The sequence below is a fragment of the Panthera uncia genome, assembly GCF_023721935.1.
Source record: "Panthera uncia isolate 11264 chromosome B3 unlocalized genomic scaffold, Puncia_PCG_1.0 HiC_scaffold_2, whole genome shotgun sequence".
Lineage (NCBI taxonomy): Eukaryota > Metazoa > Chordata > Mammalia > Carnivora > Felidae > Panthera > Panthera uncia.
In genome coordinates, this window is record NW_026057583.1 from 4,360,059 (window position 1) to 4,380,388 (window position 20,330).

Below are 20,330 nucleotides of genomic sequence, written 5' to 3' on the forward strand. Positions count from 1 at the left end.
TTCCATGGAGATTTGATGCAAATCATCAGAGAATCAGGTGTTTTTTTTTCCCATGCTTTATGGAATCTTGGTCATAACAAATCACATGTTTCAAGGAAGCTCCTTTAGAAGGTTAGCGCAGACCATCGTCACCAGAACGAGCGTTGAGGGTCTGGCGGCCTTGAAGCTGAGTTCGGGGCCCCTGACTTGTCACATGAGCACCAGAGGCGGAGGGGGAGGAGGAGGTTTTGCATCTCCCACTTAGAAAAATTGCTCTGCGTTAGTCTGTTTCATGCACTAAAATTTCATGCGCTGAAATTCTCATTGGAAGAGTAACTCTGAATACCACTGATCAAAGCCCACTTCTTGGACCGATGAGGACCTTGAAAGAAAACGCCTTTCCCAGGAGCACGTGGTAGGGTAGCGGTTGAACTGGAGCTGGCATCAGGTCTGGGGCCCTCCTCCAGGGCTGCTTACACCGCAGGACTTCACCGCGGGCCAGAGACTCAGATGCTTTCCAACACCAAACCCTCCCCCGAGGATGTGTGAGCACCCTGCCTCTGCCTGCTGCAGGGACAACAGAGCGAAAGCTTTGGTCTTCGCCTCCATGCCAAAGGACATAAGCCACGGGGGAAAAAAAAAAACAAAAACAGAAGGGCAGCACGAGGTAGGATGAGCTGAGCATGACAAGAATGTCGATGGCTGGAAGTTTGCAGGGAGCAGGGTCTGCCTCTCTCCAGAGAGCCTGTGCGGAAGCATCACGGGCGTGGTTAGGTCTGAGCTGCGTCTTGGATCATGAACAGAAGACCAACAATTACAACGTCTGGTGAAACTCGAACAGATTTGCGTTTCGCGTGTCTGGCCTTGGCAGGCACAACCTGAACGGCACGATCGTGCGTTCAAGCATCAGGACCGTGCGCTGTCTCAGACTTCAGAATCCTGTAATTGCATTTGGAGCCCTTCTTTCCGCGGTGATATCATTTGCTTCCAACACAAGCCCGGATTGTTTGTGTGTTAAAATGGGCAGCCTGCCAACATTGTGAGGGAGCGGCCGGAGTCCCAGCGCGCTGTGCTTTATTCTCCTCAGAGGAAAGAGAGAGAGGAAAAAAAAAGAGAGAGAGAGAGAGAGAGCTTGAACTCTTGGCAGTTGCCTCTTAAACACACAAGACGAATTTGCAGATCTCCCCGCTGGCGGCCTCTGCCAGGAGAGAGGGCAGGAGAGCAGCACAGGTGCGGGACGGGAGGCACACGGCGGGCAGGGCTCGTGCTCGGCGTATGTTCTAGACTCTCATCCCCCAAGCGGGGATTTGTGGTCACCGGGGCAGTTTGCTGGCCATGCGGACTCCTGGGCCCCAGCCCCAGAGTGGACATCACTCCTCAAGTGATTTCCACTGTTGTTAGTCCCCAGGGCGGGAACGGTAGGAATAAGGCAGCCTGTGACCCTGGACCATACGCACGTCGATACAGACGCCACAGCTCAGGTCCCAAGCAGGTGTCGTCACCCCAACAAGAGCGGACAGGGGCTGCTCTGGTCCTAGTGTGGCCTCAAGTCCTATGACGTCATAATCACAGGCGTGTCTGGGAACCTCTCCTCCACCAGGGACTTTAGCGTCACGATGTCCCTGCCATCCTGACAAATGCGAAGCCCGCTAACCCTGCTCCCTCCTTTTCAGCTGTGGCGGAAATTTGCTCGCGGGGCCTGTAACTTCATGGTCACCTTCATCCCCTGGGAAATGAGGATAAAGAAAATCGAGAGTAAGTGTGGGCGCTCGGGGGGTGGGGAGGGGCAGCGGGGAGGCCCTGCCAGTGGCCAGACGACAGCGTGGCCCGAGAAGGGGCTCCGTGTCCTGGTCCTCGCCCTGCGCGTGGTGAGGCGCCGGGCTGGACGCGGGACGGTGGAGACGGGAGGCATCTGTCCGCCGCTTCCCCGGACGACAGCTGTCCCACATTCGCTGCGGCTCACGGGTCGTTCGTGACTCGGACCCGACACAGACCCAGAAGGAGCAGGTGGAAAACTGCACAAGGTTGATGTGAGCATTTGCCAAACCAAAACTCAGAAATCTGCATTTTCTTAGGGGTGAGTGGCACCATTTAGAAAACATATTCTAAACTCGTTCACACAACACACACCCATAACACAGAGCACACAATGCCAGGAACAAACTCAACAGTGGGTCTGAAATGAAGGAAGCTGTAAAATTGGGCCACCACATGTTTCAAGAGTCTTGTGAGAGGCACAGGTGACTTCACGTTTGGAAGATGTGGACCTTCTTAACGTCACTTCACAGGTTTCCAGAAATTTCGGTAAAAACCTCAACGCAGTTTTTTAATTTTCTGTACTCAACAAGATGATCGTGAAACGTAGGTGGAAGAAAACCACCCAGAAGACGCGTCGAAAAAAATTTTTTTTGACAACGCACATGAGCTTGCGTAACCAAAGGGTTCAAGTACAATGAGGAACACTACCGCCCTTGAATCTGTAGTACAGCACTGCAGATACACTGGATTCTTACAGAGTTCTGTCAGACCCTCCACTTAAAGTCCCATTAGCTATTAAATATAAAATAGGGAAACCACGAAAGAATTAAGAGAGAGCGTGTGATCTCCGAACGGATCAGGACAGAAGCCCGTCCAATCCCGAAGGCGAAGAAGGAAATCATCAAGGGAGAGAGGGCTGCATTTGGTCACCTATGAAGGCAACCTGCGTCCTTGAGACAGCAAAGCTGACAGTCAAAGGGAGAAAAGCCCATTTTCGGCATTTCAGTGGAATTGAGCACCGGCACACGCGACGGGCGGGACTGCCCACTGGGAAGGCGTCTCCGGGGCAAAGTTAAAATTTGTAGCAAAAACCTTCATGCTGTTTGTGCCCTTCGATAAAACTCCCCCATCCCTTAACGACAGAAGAAACGAGGGCCACGACAAAATCATCGCAGGCGGACAAGGTCGGTGCCCCACCCGGATTTCTCGACTTGGCTGGTCCGGCTTTTCCCGGCAGCTCTGGGTGTGGATGCTGTGACTCGCGGCTGCCCCTCCCCACCCCACCCCTCCACCCATCCCCCACCCCAGGTCTCCGGAGCGCCGCCCTGGGCCAACACTCTTCCAGATGCGGGGCACACATCACCTGTCCCAGCCGAGGGCGCAGAGGCCGTGATGGACGAAGTCCAGCTCCTTGTGCCAAGTGGGGCCAACCCACCGTGTTGTGCAATCTGCCTTCCAGGATCCGCCGTGGGATCGGCGGGAGCCAGGCTCCAGCACCGTATCCTTGCTTGGCCCTTTCCCCTGACCTGCCCTGACCCCCACACTCCCTTTCTCCAGAGAGCACTTGCCCAGTGTGCCCCGACCTCGGACAGAAATGGTCTACGGCAGACTTATTCACCCCAGTGAATCCCCCACCAAGTGAAAAGTCAGAAACTTCTGAAATGGCCGGGAGTGGGGCGAGGTTAAGTAAACTACGGAAAATTCAGCTGATGAAGCAATGCAATTTATTTCATGGAAGAATTTTTTTTTGCGTGAGAAAATGCTGATAATAATTAATAACTCAAGATGCATGTTGTAGACAGATGCGAATTTTATACAAAAAATCTATACGTGGAGAATAATAATGAGGGGTCACACGAAAAGCTTGTTAGAAACTCTAATGGTAATTAAAAAAATTTTTTTAACGTTTATTTATTATTGGGAGACAGAGAGAGACAGAGCATGAGCCTGGGAGGGGCAGAGAGAGAGAGAGAGACACAGAATCTGAAGCAGGCCTCAGGATCCGACTGTCAGCACAGAGCCCGACGCGGGGCTCGAACTCACAAACCGTGAGATCATGACCTGAGCCGAAGTCGGATGCTTAATCGACTGAGCCGCCCAGGCGCCCCAGAAACTCTAATAGTAATTTTAATTTAGTGTTCTAGAATAGGTAATTTTTTTTTTCTTTGTGATGTTTTGTGTTTTCCTATTTATTGTGACCAACATAAACTAAATTTGAAATACAGATTCAGGGGATTTTTTTTTTAAGTATGGTACGAATCACACACTCCCTTATCTTCTTAATAGAAATTGGGTTTTGAATACACTTTTTATTTAGAATAAAATATATAGGAAAGTTGTAAGGAGTTTCTATAATTGCTTTACCCAGTTTCCCCTAATGTTAACATCTAGCCGATTGCTATATATCTTGAAATTAAGACAAAAGAATTCTAAGAAAAATCCTGGGAATTCTCAAAACTATAACAAATATATATATATATATATATATATATACACCAAATTCTCAAAAGATGCTGATTCTTTTTTTAAAAGAGTTGGTTTTTTTTTTTAATTTTATTTTTATAAGGAGAGCACATGAGCAGGGGAGAGGAACAGAGGGAGAGAGAGAATCCCACGCAGGCTCCCAGTGCAAAGCCAGAGGCAGGACTCGATCTCACCACCCTGGGATTATGACCTGAGTAGAAGTCAAGAGTCAGACCCTCAACCGACTGAGCCACCCAGGCTCCCCTCAAAAGATGCTGATTCTTCTGAACATACATGAAATGTTGTAAATTTGACGAGTATTTGAGAAGTATTTTGACATAATGAATTTGAAGTACAATGACATAATGAATATGTCATTAGGGAAATTATGAAATTAGGGATTTTTTTTTGTGCTTATAACTGGAAATACTAGGGAACATCTTGACCCACGTAAATGACTATTTTGGGGGAACACCCGAGTTGGCCTTCTTGATCTGTGCCCCGATACACAAACAACTACAACACTGCTTACAGAGAACTTTGCACCGTGAGGGTTTTATATTGTTCATCCTGTTTATACTGTTTTGGTTTTTGGTTTTTGGTTTTTGTGTGCGTGTGGGGGTTTTTTGTTTGTTTGTCTTGGGTTTTTTGGGTTTTTTTGGTTTTTTGGTTTTTTCTTTAATCGTTCTTATTATCTTGTCTTTCTTTAGGTCATTTTGGATCTGGTGTTGCCTCCTACTTCATATTCTTGAGATGGTTATTTGGAATTAATATTGTGCTCACAATGATGACAGGTGCTTTTATCGTCATTCCAGAGGTAAGAACTAGTCCAGGAGAGATAAAAATGCCAGTCGTTAAAACCAAGAGATGTCAGAGCAGTTTCATAACACGACTCCCTTCATCATCCTTGTATTCAAGCAAACTTTTTCTGTGGAGGGCCAGCTAGTAAATAGCTCAGGCTTTCCGGGGCCACGCAGCCCCTGTCACACCCCTTCTGTCTGCCACGCGGTGTGAAAGTGGCCACGGACGGCACATGAACAGTGTGGCTGTGTTCCAGTAGAATTCTATTGTTTTTTAATTTTTTTGATGTTTGCTTATTTTTGAGAGAGCGAGAGTGAGCAGGGGAGGGGCAGAGAGAGAGGGAGACACAGAATCCGAAGCAGGCTCCGGGCTTCGAGCTGTCAGCACAGAGCCCTGATGCGGGGCTTGAATCCATGAACCTCAAGATCACGACCTGAGCTGAAGTCGGACGCTCAACCGGCTGAACCACCCAGGCGCCCCCAGTCGAATTCTATTTATGGATACTGAAATTTGACTTTCAGATCGTTCTTAAGCGTCACAATATATCATTCTTCTTTTAATTCTTTTCCAACCATTTAAAAATGCAAAAACGCTTCTTAGCTCTTAGGCTGTTCAAAAAGAGGTGACAGGCCAGATTCGGCATCTGGGCCAGTGTGCAGACGCTGGTAAAATAAAACCCACTTCTCAACTAACCTTTGTCCTCCCACAGTAAATGGGGTTATTTTCCGTGCCATCAAAGAAACCCGGTGACCTCAAAAACCCATCTGTAGAAGCCCCGTCCAGCCCAGAGACAGAATACCCGGGCGGGCTGATCAAGCGAAGAGAAAATCTGCCCACCCAGGATTACCTCTCCATCAGTGAGAATCAAGCGGAAATCCAGCCCTTAGAGATCTCACACGTGCAACGCCTTCACAGGCCGTGGGGATCGGCCACCCCTTTGCTTCTGGTCCCCTCCCCTCACTGAGGATCCCATGACATCCTGTTCTCTCCCACCAGCTCATTGCGGGCCAGCCCTTCGGAAGCACAGACAGCAAGATGATCCCCAAGGAGAGTGTTATGTCTGCCGGAGACCTGGACACCGTCTGGTCCCTGGGGGTGAGGTGGAAGCTGGGTGGCACTCTCATCTTGAGGGAGGGCTGAACGGGGGCCACAGTTCTGGAGCCCGGAAGTGACACTGAGTGTTCTCTCTTCGCAGGGTTATCTACAGTACTCTGTCCTCTTCTACGGCTATTACGGCAGGGAGAGAAGGATCGGGAGAGCGGGCTACCGGCTGCCCCTGGCGTACTTCCTGGTGGGCATGGCTGTGTTTGCTTACAGCTTCATCATCCTCTTAAAAAAGTATGGCTGCTCAGTTTCTCCAAATACATGCCAAGAGTGATATGTGTGATCTCAAGCTGGTCAATATCATGCAAAGTTAAGGCAGAACTGTACCCACTTTGTAGGTGGGGGGACCAAAGCTAAAGAGAGATGTGCTCATTTTAACCAGCAGCTGTGTGCCAGGTTCCGAGCTGGGTCTGGAGAGACAAGAATCCCATAGACTTGCCAGTTAACGTAATTTCAGGCAATTTAGTAAGTGCGGTGACAGAGATAGGAACAGGATGGTCTGAGTGACCAGAGCTTGCAGAAAGCCAAACATTCTCCGTCGGCCGCACGTCGGCCTGTGACCGAGCTACGAGTTCGGTAAGGGACAGGCTCGTCCGCGTCATGATGCGGTTGGCACACCCGGTCCATCACTGAGAGGAGACACAGTGGGAGGAAGACAGTGGGAGGAAGTGGCTGGGGGTGAGGAGTCCCGCACGGTCCCCACCGCGAGACCCACAGCCACTCACTTCCCCTCCCTGGGCCTCATTACTAAAATGGGCAGGTTGGCTCCCAAGACGGCCAGGTGCCCTGCCAGCCTTCACACGCCCCGCTTCTGTACTGGGGCCAGACACAGCGGACTGACTGACGGGCTGGGAGTCCAGGGAGAACCTGGCCCCGCCCTGCGTGGCTCACTGGCTGCTTCTGTCAGCCTCGTGGGCACCATCACCATCAAAAAACAAAAGCCTAAGGCGGTGCACAGTGACCCAGGGGCCTCCACTTGGCAAGAAGCTTTCCAGCCTGGCTTCTGGGGGGTCCTCAAAACCCCCACCTGGAGGACAGGCCTTTTCCTCGATGTTACGATCTAAGAGACGGATGAGAGCAAACACAGGAGCAAGGACTGTGGAGAGAGAACAGATAAAAGCTTATCGCCAGAGACAGTCTGAAGGCAGAGGGACTTTGACCTTCAGTCTGAAGGAAGAGGGACGGCGGCTCCTGCCTTCAGAGGCATCTCAAGGGTGTCATGGGCAGGAGGCGCCTGACAGGCTCCCTTCAGTGGGCAGGAAGACGAAGTCAGCTCAAGGGAGAGTTTGATTTCACAATCACACTGCCCGGCCCCGGGCACACATGCCTTCAGTGACCTCCCGGCCACCAGAGTGGCCAATGCCATTTGCACAAGAGGGGCGCCGGACCCACCGGTGCCCCCCGGGGGCGGCCGGGGCTCATCCGCCGCCGCCCTCACATGCTCGTCCCGGCTCCTCTCTTGCAGGATGGCCAAGAACTCGCGCACGAGCCTCGCCAGAGCCTCCAATGAAAACTACACGTTCTGCTGGCGGGTGTTCTGTGCCTGGGATTACCTCATCGGAAACCCAGAGGCCGCCGAGAGCAAAACGGCCGCCATCGTAAACAGCATCAGGGTGAGTGGGGCGGCGCGGGGGGGGCCGAGGGCGGTCAGGGGTCCTCCGACCTCGCCCGCAGCCTTGACCGCGGAGGCCCTGGGCCTCCGCGAGAGTCCGAGTCCTCCTCAGCGAGGGGACCGGCCCCGTGCACCCACAATCCCATGGAATACAGAACGAGGCATTGAAAAACTCTTTATTTCAATTTTCTAAATTTCATCCCCCGAAAATTTCAGTTGGTGCATTGCTGGTAATTTGCATAAGGGATTGCCTCCATATTGCAGGTAATTTGTGAGTGAAAAAATACACGCGTGTTGGCGATGTGAGCTTTAGTGGTAGCTCAGGAGAGGAAGCAGTTAGAAGCTCGCAGGGACTCGGGTCTACCGAGCAACCCGACAGCTCAATGCTGCCCCTTTCGGGAAACACCATTAGATCATTTCATTTATTAAATAACATGCTCTGCCCCCTCGTCTCCCCAAGCCCCCATCTGCATTTATTTTAATTTAATTATTTTTTAATGTTTATTCATTTTTGAGAGAGAGAGAGCGTGCAAGCAGGAGAGGGGCAGAGAGAGGGGAGACACAGAATCCGACGCAGGCTCCAGGCTCCGAGCTGCGAGCGCAGAGCCCGATGCGGGGCTCGAACTCATGAACAGCGAGGTCCAGACCTGAGCCAAAGTTGGGCAATTAACCAGCCGAGCCACCCAGGCGCCCCTCCATTTTTATCTACTTATTATTATACAAAGCACTGATGTCAACAACGTCTCACGGAGTGGTTCCAGATACTGACTCATCATTTCTTATCATGAAATAATTCTAAAGACTTATGATGAATGGTAACGCTAAGCTTCTAACTGAATGTGTCTTTCCTTAAAGGAGGCCATCCTGGAAGAACAGGAGAAGGAGAAAAGTAAAAACCTGTATGTATGGAGACTCCCCATGCTTCATTCGTTGAAATGCTACTTTAATTTGGCACAAAAATGATCCAACTATCTATATCTTATTTTCACACATCGTCAGGTGGCTCTTCTTCGTTTTTAAAAATGTTTTTAAGTTTATTTATTTGTTTTGAGACAGAGAGAGAGAGAGAGAGAGAGAGCAGGTGAGGACCAAAGAGAGAAGGGAGAGAGAATCCCAAGCAGGTTCCCTACGGTCAGCATGGAGCCCGATGCAGGGCTCGAACTCACAAACTGCAAGGTCATAGGTTGAGCTGAAACCAAGAATTGGACATTTGACTGACTGAGCAATCCAGACGCCCCTCTTCTTCCTTCTTAAAATCCGTCTTTCCAGTAATGTGACACGTGGGAAGCCTGTAATCTAATCGGTCAGTAGCAGTAGTCAAGAGTGGCTCCTTCCTCCTTAGATCAGGCCACAGGGTGAGAGTTCTTTTACTCAGATAATAAAGGAGGTATTTTTAGCACCAATTTCTAGTTTGCTAAATTAAGCAAAGAGTACTTTATTCTTTTTAATGGTTATTTATTTTTGAGAGAAAGAAAGAGAGATAGAGCGTGAGCAGGGGAGGGGCAGAGAGAGAGGGAGACAGAACGGGAAGCGGGCTCCAGGCTCCGAGCTGTCAGCACAGAGCCCGACGCGGGGCCCGAACCCACAAACCGCGAGATCACGACCTGAGCGGAAGTCGGACACCCAACCTACTGCGCCACCCAGGTCCCCGAGCAAAGACTACTTTATTTAGCAACAAATCCCGGAAGTCACAAGACGACCAATTCTTGTCGACAAGCCTTCCAAGGTGATAGCTCAGATCTGAACTTCTCTGGGATTTGAGGGCTGTCTGGGTGAGGTGAGGCCCTTTAGCCAGAGAGTTGACCCGGAAGGGCCAATCCCCCAAGGGACAGTGACCTGTCCTCATGGGACAACTCTCTGACATCCTCCCTGGGTCTTGAGCCCCTGGATTCGTTTCCGTGATGCAGAAAGCCTATCGGAGCCATGCCGTGGATGTGGGGAGGTGCGCAAGCCCACGCAAGCCCCTGAGGAAGCAGGTGGGAAGGATTCCCCACAAGGAGGCAGGGGAGGGGCGCCTACTCTCCCTTCGTCCTTAGCTCCCACGACCCGGGACGGTCCCCTGGCCCTTCAGGGCCTCCACTTCCTCCCCTGTGAAAGGAGAATGGGGCTCCATAGAAGCTTCTCAGAGGGCAGAGAGCACCCACCCATCACAGTCACCCCCCCAGGCACAAAACATGCCGACCACTTTGGCGCCCACCCCGATTCCCTGAGTTAGAACGTCTGGATGTGGGCCACCACGATCCACATTCTTAGCAGGTGATTTTGCTGTCCCCCCACATTTAAAAACTGCAGCGTTTGGCTGCAAGATAACGCATGACCCGTCATGATAAGCAAATACGTCAGCAGCAAGAATAGCCTGTTCCCCAAGTCTCGTCCACAAGCGAATCCTGAATCTTCCCGCGGCTGCCAAAGCCTGGGGAGAATAGGCCCGCGATAGGCCTTCTGGGATATCCAGGATATTATCACAGGACGCGGAAGGATTGGGTAGAGACGGGGGAAATTAACCTTTGACTGGCGACCCCAGCCTGTGCCCGTCACGTGCACTGTTGGGCGCAGTCAGCACGGGGACCGACAGGTTGCCCCCCCCACCCACCCAATGACCATAGAGTGGCCTGGGCGCCCTGGTTGGCCCCCACCAAGGATGGCAGCGTGGTCTGGGCACAGGAGAGGTGAGAAAGCACAGGACGCTATGAATGGACCTCACCCTCTCTCAGATCTTCCATCGGCAGTGCTCTGACTCTTCATCTAAAGTTCTGCACAGAAAGACAAGGTGACGTTCATCAGATCATTTGGGGGTGAGCTTCCCCCTTGTACAGACGATGAAGGGCCGCCACTGATGTGGAGGGGGGTGTCGCGACCAGCCCGAGGTCACCCGGAGGGTGGAATTACGCTTTACAGAGAGGCTGGTACACCTCTTCTGTGCCCTTCACGTCCTCCTTGGCCACGCCCCTTCCTCTGGCACCTGCCGCGGGGCAGGGCCGTGGGGGCGCCACAGCTGCGTGCAAATGGCCCCTCGCACCCCTCACCCCTCACCGGTACCCGCTGCTCAGTGCCCCCCCACGGCCCCTCTGAGGCTGCAGTGTGGGGCACCCACCGAACCCCGGCCAGCGTGCGTGCACGGGAATCTGACAGGCTAGGGCAACGCCGGGGGTTCACTCTCGGGGAGCCACCCTTGACCAGCAGGGAGGAAAGCGATGACAGAGGCTTCCCTACTTCTCGCCGGGCAGACCGTTCTGAGACACAGCCCGCACGCCCCTCAGAAGGCCCTGCCGTTGCCGTGAGCTGTGGCCAAGTCCGTCACGTACCCTGCCCTGACTGCTCTTTTTCCCGTCTCCCCCATAGACCTCCTGGGATCACATCCCGAGTAAAGTACTTGCAAACAGGCCTTTGCCTGATGCTCTGTTTGCAGGGAAACCCAGGCTGAGTCTGGCCCCAAAGTTGGAAGAAGACGCCTTAAAAATAAGCCAGTTGGTTGGGGCGCCTCGGGGGCTCAGTCGGTCGAGCGTCCGACTTCGGCTCAGGTCACGATCTCACGGTTCGTGGGTTCGAGCCCCGCGTCGGGCTCTGTGCTGACGGCTCGGAGCCTGGAGCCTGCTTCGGATTCTGTGTCTTCCTTTCTCTCCCTCTTCCCCTCTCATGCTCGGTCTCTCTCTCTCTGTCTCAAAAACAAATAAACACTAAAAAAAAAATTTTTTTAATAAAAAGATAAGAAATATATATATATATATATATATATATATATATAAGCAGTTGGAATCAGTGAGTTTGCCCCCAGAGTTAGAAAGGAAAGAGCAAACCCCTGTTCCATTCCTCGTTCATCATCTAGAAAAGAGCTAGGATGTATTTATATGCGCTGGGCCCGTTCCAGGAGCTGAGAATACCACGGCGAGGAAGAGTAAACCATTTCAGAGCGTATGTTCTCGAGGGAAAGACAGCTGATCACCTACCGCATGGACCTGTGCACAGGGTCAGATTCGCAAGACTTGTTTCGAGTCCCCCTGAGGGCAGTTGGGTGGGCTTAGAAGTCCTTGTTGATCCCTTAGGAGAGGAGGAGTTTGGGGGTGGGTAGGGGGAGCACCGACGCTTCAGGGCAGAGGGTTCACACGACACGAGGTGGGTCCCGTCGTTCACGCGGCGCCCGGAGCGCAGCCCAGCGCAGCCCGCCTCTCCCCGCAGGGCAGTGACCGTGTGCCTGAGGGTTGTTGCCAACATCCTGGTGCTTCTGTCGCTCGCCGGGAGCATCTACCTCATCTACTTCGTGGTGGACCGGTCCCAGAAGCTGGAGCAGTCAAAGAAGGAGCTGACGCTCTGGGAGAAGAACGAGGTACTCACCGCCTTCCCCGCACGCGCCCTCCAGGAGAGACGCGAGAGCAGCGCGCCCTCCCCTTCCCGGCTGTTCCTTAGGCAGGTGGGCTGGAAATATCCCCCTGGACAACCTAGTCCCCCTGTCCGAGAACACCGACTGCACGGGCTCTGAGCCACAGGGGCCACACCAAGACCTGGAGGGATGGTTTGGTTGGTCGCTGTCGGGAACGGTTCCGATTCAACGTCACCTTCAAGTGTTTGTTTCCTTCTTCGCCTTGGGGTGTCGCGGACTGTGGTTTGCTGCTCTCTCGTGGTGGTTCTTCACACACACACGTTTCCAGACACAGACATCCCCCGCAGACTCGCTTTAATGACCAAATCGCAGTCCGTGGCACCTGTCATAGCTGACCACACGCCAGCTCTTAAACACTTAGGTTGTTTCTCTATGTCTTTTTTTTTTTTAAACATTTATTTATTTTTGAAAAAGAGAGAGAGAGAGAGAGCACAATTAAACGTTTATTTATTTTTGAAAGAGAGAGAGAGAGCACAAGCAGAGGAGGGGCACAGAGAGAGGGAGACACAGAATCCGAAGCAGGCTCCAGGCGCTGAGCTGTCAGCACGGAGCCCGACGCGGGGCTCGAACCCACCAACCGTGAGATCATGACCTGAGCGGAAGTCGGCCGCTTAATGGATGGACCGGCCAGGCGCCCCCTCCGTATTTCTAAATTAACAGGGATTTCTAAATCCCAAGCCAGGCTTGTTTGCTAAAAGGTCTCTTCTCTTGGTCGATGTGAATATTCCCATGACGGAAGCGGCCGAGAGAAACGTTACGACCACTCTGCTAATTCTTAGTATCTGTTGTAAGGCTGCTGCCTCCAAAGCCCCGTTGGCTTTTCCCGCCAAGGTCTAAAAGGCAGATGCAGAGACCGTCCCGCCGACTGCTGTTGTAGAAACGAGCGTCATCCTTGGAATTTACGGAGCAAAGTGCGTAGGGGAGAGGCCGTTCTCAGGTTTTCCTCAAGCGACCCTCATTGTTCAGAACCTGAGACGGCATCAGGTCAGGTTTTCTCAGGCCTCTTATTTCATGCCAGGTAAGTGGGTTACGTGTGTTTGCAGAGAGACCAGGTTTTTAAAGGCATATTCAGATACGGCATCTTTCCTTAGCTCACACCGCCCGGGTACCAGCTAAACGTCCTTCTTTCGTCGTCAGAAAGGCAGACAAACGGGACCCAGGCGTGACCCTCGAGATATTTACTCTACCGTGTGCAGAAAGCGTATCCGATCACCTGTCGGCACCCCCCTTTCCTGTGTGTAATAGTTGGGTCGCCTCCACCCGCCACCCAAGTGACCAGCAGGGCAATTGGGAGACGTGGCGGGACTGCTCACAAATCCCCGGTGGCAAACGTCAGCATCTCGGATTAAAGCCGGCTCCTAAAAGGAGTAAAGCCCGCGACAGGGTGGCAGGGGCCTCTCCGAAACATCGAATCGGCAGGGATCTGGGGGAGGGTTTCCGCATGGGAGCCGCACAGCCCTCCGGGTGCCCACCGACCACACGGAAGGCCAGGAGGCCAGCGGGAGGCACGCGAGTCCGGGCCGGGGGGGACCGGGGACTCACGGCCGGCTCGCGCTCTCTCGGCAGGTGAGTGTGGTCGTCTCCCTGGTCACCATGCTGGCGCCATCAGCCTTCGAACTCATCGCCGCCCTGGAGATGTACCACCCGCGGACCACGCTGCGTTTTCAGCTGGCAAGGTACGGGAGCCCCGTGGGAAATGCCACGCGGGGGGCACCGTGTGCCCCGCACACGGGGGACCCGCGTCCCTCAAGAGCCCAGCTTGTTCGCTGCCCTTAAAGCTTAGCACAGAACTTCCCCGGGGGTGCCTCTCAAGGAAAGCAGGATGCGCAGGAGAGAAAGGGGGAAAGAGGAGGAAAAGGAGGCCGGGAGAGAGGGGTGGAGAGGGCGGTGCGGGGCTGGTGGCTGGACGCGACGGCTGGGGGTGCTGGAGGCCCGAGGCATGGCGGCTGCTGGGTCTGACGGGGTGTCCTGGGACCGCCCATGGGGACAGGGCACCCACATCCGTTTCTAGTGCTGGCTTCACCCCGTCTCCCTGAAAACTCCACTGCCCCCAGAGGGCGGTCCCCTCGTCCATGCGGTAGACCAGGAGCGGGGACTGTTGGCCAAGCGGGGCCGGGGAGGCGCCACACAGCCCCGCCTCACATCTGCCTCTGCATCGTCTCTTGTGCCGCTCGGTGACATTCTGCAGAACCAGTCGCCCGCTAGCTTCGGGCTAGGTTGCTCTCGTTCAGGAGTGGGAAACGTTGTCCCCAAAGACCAGAGGGTGAACGGTTTGGGTCCTGTGGGATAGGTCTCTGTGGCTTCTGCTCAGCCCCGAGGTTGTTACATCAGGACAGTGGCCAGGGGCAATTTGCAAAAGAGCAGGTGGGTGTGGCCGTGTCCCTCACAACTTTACTGACAACAATAGGTGAGGCTAGGATTTGGCCTGAGGGCTGTTTGCCTCTCCCTAAAACCCAACTGTCATCTCAAAGGCAGAAAAACACTACTAGAAAGATCGAGGGGTCTCACTGTGGTTTCGATCTGTATCTCCCTGATGACGAGTGATGCGGAGCATCTTTTCATGGGTCTGTGGGCCGTCTGGATGTCTTCTTTGGAGAAGTGTCTGTTCATGTCTTTTGCCCGTTTCTTCACTGGATTATTTGTTTCTTGGGTGTTGATTTTGGTAAGTCCTTTATAGAATTTGGATACTAACCCTGTGTCCAATATGTTATTTGTAAATATCTTCTCCCATTCCGTTGGTTGCCTTTTAGTTTTGTTGTTTCCTTTGCTGTGCAGAAGCTTTTGTATCTTTTTTTAAAAATGTTTATTTATTTTGAGAGAGAGGGTACATGTGCGTTAGCGGGGGAGGGGCAGAGAGAGAGGGAAAGAGAGAGAATCCCAAGCAGACTTCTTGCTGTCAGAGCAAAGCCTGATGTGGGGCTCAATCCCACAAACTGTGAGGTCATGACCTGAGCCAAAATCGAGAGTCAGACGCTTAACCGACTGAGCCCCCCAGGCGCCCCAGAAGCCTTTTATTCTGATGATGTCCCACTAGTTCATTTGTGCTCTTATCCCCCTTGCCTCCGGAGATTGTCTAGTAAGAGGTTGCTGCGGCCTGTTTTCTCCTGTAGGATTTTGATGGTGTCCTGTCTCACATTTAGGTCTTTCACCCATTTTGAATTTGTTTTTGTGTATGGTATATATAACAGAATACTACTCAGCGATCAAAAAGGAGGAAATCTTGCCATTTGCAACAACGTGGATAGAACTAGAGTGTATTACGCTAAGCAAACTAAGTCACTCACATGTGGAATTCGGGAAACATAACAGATGAACATAGGGGAAGGGAAGAAAAGTAAGATAAAAACAGAGAGGGGGTTAAAAACCGTAAGAGACTCTTAAATACAGAGAACAAACTGAGGGTCACTGGAGAGGGGTGGGGGGGATGGGCTAGATGGGGGATGGGCATTAAGGAGGGCACCTGTTGGGATGAGCGCTGGGTGTTGTATATGTTACCTAACTGGAATTAAATAAGAAAGAAGGAAAGAAAGAAAGAAAGAAAGAAAGAAAGAAAGAAAGAAAGAAAGAAAAAGAAAAAGAAGGAAGGAAGGAAGGAAGGAAGGAAGGAAGGAAGGAAGAAAATAAAGAAAGAGCCGGCAAGGGGTCTGCAGAAACCTCCCCACCCAGGGTGGCTCCGGGATGAGATTCCAAACCGGCCCAAACCCGGTCCTCCTCCTGTGCCCAGCCCCGATCTTGACCTGAGAGAGAGAAGTGTCTGCCTCAGCTCTGTCCTCACCAGCAAGCATTGGGGAGGATCAATTCTATTACTGCGTTGGTTCTAACAGCAATCGTATTATACAGATCGGTCTCGTTATTCACGGTCAAAACTAGAGAAACAGAGTCATCAAGAGACTCGCCCGAGACAAATTAGGGCTAATTCTGGTCATAAGAGCAAGACATATTGTTTTAGTCCCATTAACTCACCACAGCAGATCATGTCACCTTTTGTCCAGGGCCCGGGGAGGCCCAGAGCAAAGGGGGAACCAGGAAAGCACGTGTTAATCCTCTGTTCTCCTGTCGGGCAGCACTTCTGAGCATATTCGGAGGGTCCTGCCCTGTGCAGGTGCCCCAAATGCAGAGACAAACGGGTTCTGGCTGGGTGCACCGGGAGTGGAGGGGCGAGCCAGGGCCGGTGGCAGTGATGCCCCAGACCCCCCTGCTGGCTCCCACCCACGTGTCTGAACTGCACCTGTGAACAATGGGGCCTTGGGGACCGAGGGGCGACGCCAAGCATCAGCTTGGAGTCTGGTCCTCGGGATAAAGCCGTTTCTCTTCTTCATGCACCTGTACCGGTTTCGTGGCCCCCTAAGTGCCAGTCAGGGTCCCCGGGAGGAGCTGGTGAACCCGTCGCTCGCCTGTCTGGCCTCGTTGTCCCCGACGCGCGTCTGCCAAGGCTCAGGCCGTGTGCTGGGAGATCCCAGGGTGTGTTTGCCCGGCCAGGAGCGCGTCTCTGATCGGTGGCCGGCTGACCCCCCCGCTCACAGCTGCCCAGAGTCCCCCGAGCGGCTGACGGCCTGACCCGCGTGTGGGAAGCAGACCGCGCGGCGCTCAGGTGGTGTTCCGCCTCTGGAGAACTCTGGACCTGAGCCGCTCACTGGGCCCCGTGTTGCAATCCACTTGTCCCTTCAGCATGTGCCTGACCGGTTGGGAGGCTCGAATGAGATCCTGCCTGGAAAATCACCTTACGAACCAGGAATGGGGACACAAGGACGCGTAATTTACACAACCCTCCGGAGCCCCACCTCCTCAGCTCACACGCTTCCTGGGACACTAGCGGCTTTAGTATGCTGCCCCCAGGATGGGGCCTGAAGGGGTCCCCAGGCCCCACCCAGACCGGCTGAGCAGGACGCGCTCTGGAATTTTTATTCCCTCCCCCCATACGATTCTGAAGGGAACCGCGTGGGGCAGCCACTGTCTCGGGGTGACCGTGAGATTCCCTCCCAAGTGGGGCACGTCCAGAACCTCGGGCTTGCGTGTGGGGCTGTCTCTCGAGGCGGGCGTGTGTTTTCAGGGTCCTCGTGCTGTACCTGGGGAACCTCTACAGCCTGATCATCGCTCTCCTGGACAAAGTTAACAGCATGAGCGCTGAGGTGAGTGCTGTCCTCGGCAGAGGCCCCTGTCCCATCCTCGCTGCCACGCCTGCACACGCACATGCACACACACACACAGACGCACACATGCATGCATGCCCACTTGTGCACACACGCACATGCACGCACACACATGCCTGCACACGCACATATAAACACACGCACACATGCACACACGTGCAGCACATACACGTGCACACACATACACACGTGTACACGCATGTACGTGCACACAGATGTACACATGCATGTGTACACACATACACATGCACACATGCACGCACATGGGTGTGCGCACATACATGTGCACACATGCATGCACGTGCACATACAAACACATGCACACACATGCAGCACACATGCACATGCATACACACATGCATGTGCGTGCGCACAGATATACACGTGCACGCGCGCACACATACACATGCACATGCATACACACGTGTATACACACATGTACGTGCACACAGATATACACGTGCACGCGCACACATACACATGCACACACGTACTCACACATGCGCGCACGCGTACACACGCGCACACACGCACACCCACCGGGGCCATCACCCTTGCGGACATTGTCACCGCTTACTCTTGCCCTCCATTCGTCTCGTTCACCACTCAACTCAGCTGTGGCCTTCTCAAGGTAAAGGGAGCAGAATTAGCCCCGTTTCCAAGCTAAAGAAACTGAGGCCAGAGCTTATGGCTAGCGAGTGACCCAGCCGGGAGAGGGGAGCGGGGGCGTCTCGACTCCCGCTCCCTTGCCCGGGGCCGCCCCGCCTCTGTGAGCTCCATCCATCGGGTCGAGGCGGGCGTCTGCGGCGACAGCGGACGATCCAGGGGAAGGGAGGCTGGCCGTGAGACTCACTGAGGCGCTGGGGAGAACGCGAGCACGCGTGGGGACAGTTCAGAGGGGGCCCCCCTCCCGGGCCCGCCCAGGGCAGCTCCGGCGCCCCTTGTAAGCCCGCGGCACCTGTGAGGCGCCCCACGTGGTGGGGGAGGGGGGAGGGGGGAGGGGGCGTCGCCGGCGCCACCTTCCGAAGGCTCCCACGGGCAGAAGCGGCCGTGGCGCCGCACGGACCGGGCCCTTACTCGCGATGCGCCCGCACACCGCCCCGGAACGTCCCCGTCAGCCTCAGCCTGCTCCTCTGTAACAGGGGGTGACGACTGTCCCGACGCGCTCGCGGGGGCGAGAAGATGCGCTCGGTGTTAACCTGGACGGGGTCTGGAGGCCGGGGCTGAAGGGGCCAACCACCCAGCTAGAGAGAGAGAGAGAGAGTGGACAGACAGACAGAGACGGACAGGGAGACAGACACAGTGAGAAAGAGAGAGGCGGAGGGAGATCTTTCCCAAGCAGTGCTGTTCTGGGTGTCTACGATGCTTATTTACAAACACGCAGCAATTTTTTTTGCTTCCTTCCGTCGCCCCCGCAGGAAGCTGCCACCAGCAGTAACGCGAGCCACTGGACGGGTTCTACTGTCTTCTTGGCTGCCAGTGCGGCCCCGGAAGGGGAGAAATGGGCCACACGTGGGCCCGGGACCGGGCTAGGGAGAGGCGGAATGTGGACCCCAGAGGAGGCTGGCCTGCCGACCCCCACCTTGCCCCTCGCGGGGGCCAACAAGACCGCCATCTACACCCAGAGTCTTCAAGACCAGTGCTGGGAGACATACGTCGGCCAGGTGGCTCCCTCGGTCCCTCGTAAAGCCCCTCCACAGCCATTCATCACTTCGTTCTGAAGGGTCACTACCTCTGTTTTATAGGAAAGGAAACTCAGGTTCAGTGAGCGTTTCCGATTTTCTCCGATTCGATGGTAACAATCAGCACAAAGACCCGTGCAGTGTTGGCTACGTGCCGGCCCCGTGTTAAGCGCTTAGTCCTCATGAGACCCTATCGTGACCCTCCTTGTAGACACACGTGGGGAAACTGAGACTCCAGGGGTGAAGGTACTTGCCCGTGGACACAGACAGTAAAGAGCAGAAGGCAGGTCTGAACCCGGGCATCCGCTCCAGACTCGGCCTCCCCGTACGGGATCTCATGCAGAGAATCTCAGCACCCCCCCACACCCCCCCCAGGTTATTGTCTGTCCTGTGAACTTGAATCACTGGCCCCAAGTGGTCTCCAGTGGCTCAGAACCACAGACCTCAGGTTCTGTCCTGGTTTCGTGTCAGGTTGGACTCAGATACCAAAATTCAAATTCAGATGAACAAATATTCGTTGAGCGCCCATTAGGCACCAGACGCGAAGACGCCACGGTGCGGGGGCAGGGGGACTGGCAGAGGTTGGGGGCCCTGCAGGAGGAGGTGGCCCCAAGGACCCCCTGTGTTCCAGGAGATGCTGAAGCTTTCCATCATCGACATGCTCTTCACCGTGGCCAGCATTCTGCTCATCGACTTCTTCCGAGGACTTTTCGTCCGGTACCTAAGCGACTACTGGTGCTGGGACCTGGAAAGCAAGTTTGTAAGTGAGATGCTGGGTCCACGGGGAAGCTCCTATGGCTGCACCCTCCTCTCCTGATGTGGCTGAAATGGGAGGGAAGAGGGGAGGGTGCACAGGGCTGAGTTGCCTTCTCGTTCTCAGCCGTACTGTTTCCTGGGGTGGCCACGCAGACCGCGATCTCTCTGTGTCTGTAACACCAAAGAACCCTTTGCACGTGACTATCGTGAACTGGTTTGCACAAGGAACTTTGGAACCGTTTATTTATTTTTTTAACATTTATTTATTATCTTTGAGAGAGAGAGACAGAGACAGAGTGTGAGCAGGGGAGGGGCAGAGAGAGAGGGAGGCACAGAATCCGAACCAGGCACCAGGCTCCGAGCTGTCAGCCCAGAGCCCGACGCGGGGCTCTCACTCACGAATTGTGAGATCATGACCTGAGCCGGAGTTGGATGCTTAACCCACTGAGCCACCCAGGCACCCCTGGAACCATTTTTTAATGTGAAAGTTCCTTTTCTCTTGTAGCCTGAATACGGGGAATTCAAAATAGCAGAGAACGTGTTACATTTAGTCTACAACCAAGGAATGATTTGGTAAGTATCAAAGCTCCTTCTTACCTTTGTGTACCTCTCATCCAGGCTAAGATTTTTTTTTTTTAAGTTTATTT

At 53.8% G+C, this 20,330-nt stretch overlaps 1 protein-coding gene across 1 annotated transcript in view; it reads left to right on the forward strand.

Moving 5' to 3' along the window:
• TMC3 (transmembrane channel like 3) overlaps positions 1-20,330 on the forward strand; it is a 39,427-nt gene that overhangs the window by 9,799 nt on the left and 9,298 nt on the right. Inside the window, 12 exon segments of the mRNA XM_049614347.1 lie at positions 1,653-1,734; positions 4,911-5,017; positions 5,998-6,096; positions 6,197-6,339; positions 7,571-7,718; positions 8,573-8,616; positions 11,894-12,041; positions 13,662-13,771; positions 17,146-17,224; positions 18,664-18,909; positions 19,559-19,687; positions 20,189-20,256. Of these exon segments, the coding sequence (XP_049470304.1) occupies positions 1,653-1,734; positions 4,911-5,017; positions 5,998-6,096; positions 6,197-6,339; positions 7,571-7,718; positions 8,573-8,616; positions 11,894-12,041; positions 13,662-13,771; positions 17,146-17,224; positions 18,664-18,909; positions 19,559-19,687; positions 20,189-20,256 (1,403 nt within the window).